The sequence below is a fragment of the Lactuca virosa genome, chromosome 1, assembly GCF_052849685.1.
Source record: "Lactuca virosa cultivar CGN04683 chromosome 1, Lactuca_virosa_CGN04683_v6, whole genome shotgun sequence".
Classification (NCBI taxonomy): Eukaryota; Viridiplantae; Streptophyta; class Magnoliopsida; order Asterales; family Asteraceae; genus Lactuca; species Lactuca virosa.
The window spans coordinates 69,797,642-69,799,180 of record NC_136426.1 but is presented as its reverse complement, the minus strand read 5'-3'; the positions used below and the strand labels follow the sequence as shown (position 1 = coordinate 69,799,180).

General features: G+C 33.0%; 1 protein-coding gene across 2 annotated transcripts; it reads right to left on the bottom strand.

Moving 5' to 3' along the window:
- Positions 1-1,260, bottom strand: LOC145144999 (uncharacterized). Of its 2 annotated transcripts, none has more exons than XM_079074906.1 (2): positions 1,135-1,260; positions 1-393 (listed from the first exon to the last, which is right to left on the bottom strand). In XM_079074906.1, the coding sequence occupies exon 2, from the start codon at positions 379-381 to the stop codon at positions 193-195; it is 189 nt and encodes a 62-aa protein (XP_078931032.1). In that variant the 5' UTR covers positions 382-393; positions 1,135-1,260; the 3' UTR covers positions 1-192. The 2 variants fall into 2 exon arrangements, with proteins under 2 accessions (XP_078931032.1, XP_078931031.1); XM_079074905.1 differs by having other exon boundaries at positions 1,039-1,231.
- Between the last annotated feature and the right edge of the window lie 279 nt (positions 1,261-1,539).

The window sequence follows — 1,539 nt, the reverse complement described above, 5'->3', positions numbered from 1 at the left end:
TTTAAAAACAAAACTTCATGCATCTTTTATAGTTTATACCAAAGTAAAACTAACACATACAAACATTCTACAAATTTTAGTTCCCAATTCACCCGAGAACTATAATCGTTATAGAACTGTATGGTGGAAAGACACCTTGACTAGATTATTCAAAAATCCATCCTACTAACCTAATTGTACAAAAACCTTCATTCATTTGGATGATTGGTTAGCATCTTGCTTTGATCCTGTCATGGTGGCACCAGCAGCAGCTGTGACTGCAACTGCAGCTGCACCAAGCTTCACACCACCTGCAGCTTTTGCAGCTCCTGCTATCTTAGCAACTGCAGCTATACCTCCAACTAGTATAGCCCTTAAGGCAACTGTAGGTTTTACATCCATATCTTCCCCCCCCTGCATTATACAGAGTTACTAACTGTGTTTGACATGCATTGAATATTGATTGATGTTAATAGTACAAAAACTCATTATGATTATGATTTTCTCATTGTTTATGTTTAGAATTTAAAGAATATGAGAATCATTTATGGAGTTTCTATAAGAACAAAATGATTATAATTATTTAGATGAATGTAAAATTACCTAATTATCCATCCAAGACTTTAATCAACGGTTCCCGGAATCTAATTCTCCATGGATATAGTAATATGATCTAAACCTAGAAAATCTGTTTCTTCTTGAAACATATAAATGGAACCCTAAAGAGTAATATGTAAATTGCAATAAGGCATTTCCATTACTTTTTTTACCTAATACAATTACTCATGAATCATGAAACAAGAGGAAGCGACTTAAGGAACCCTAAAACTAATAGGAGCTGCATACAAATCTATCTTCATCAAAATAAAAGGGCAATCAAAGAAAAAAGTATTCATTTTTAAGGATAACGAAACGAATTGCGAAATCAAAGAAAACTAGGTTGAATCAATCACACAGATATATATTAAACACATACAAATCCAACTTGCGATTCCTATGAATCTTGAATAGACGAACAATCGATTGAAAGAAAAAAAAAAGGAGCTAAGAAATTCAAACCTAGATAAAGACCTCAAAAGGATTCAAACAATGTTGAGATTGCGTTGACCAGATAAAAAAACAGACGATGGAGATTTATAGGGAGAAGAAATGAACCCAAAATTTTCTCGCAAAGAAACTGTAAATTTTGCGGTCGCCCTGCAACTACGTCTGTTTGCTGTGTTTGGTAGGAGTCTAGCGACAGGTAAATATGGGGAAATACCCGAATATATCCTTAACATTGATTCTACAAATTTTGGTCAACAACTACGTATCATTAAAAAGTACGATAAAAATAGTATAAACTACTAAAACATTGAAAATTATGATAAACATATATAAACCAGAAAAAACATCATAAATGGTCACCGTGCTTTCAAGAACTTTTGATGTTTGATCCTTAAATTCAAAAAACCCTATGCTATGACAACTTTTGATGTTTTATCCTTATTGTTCACTCCGTCATTTTTTGTCTTTTAAGTGAATGCATTTCCGTCATTTCAACAGGATCCAGGTAGTGAA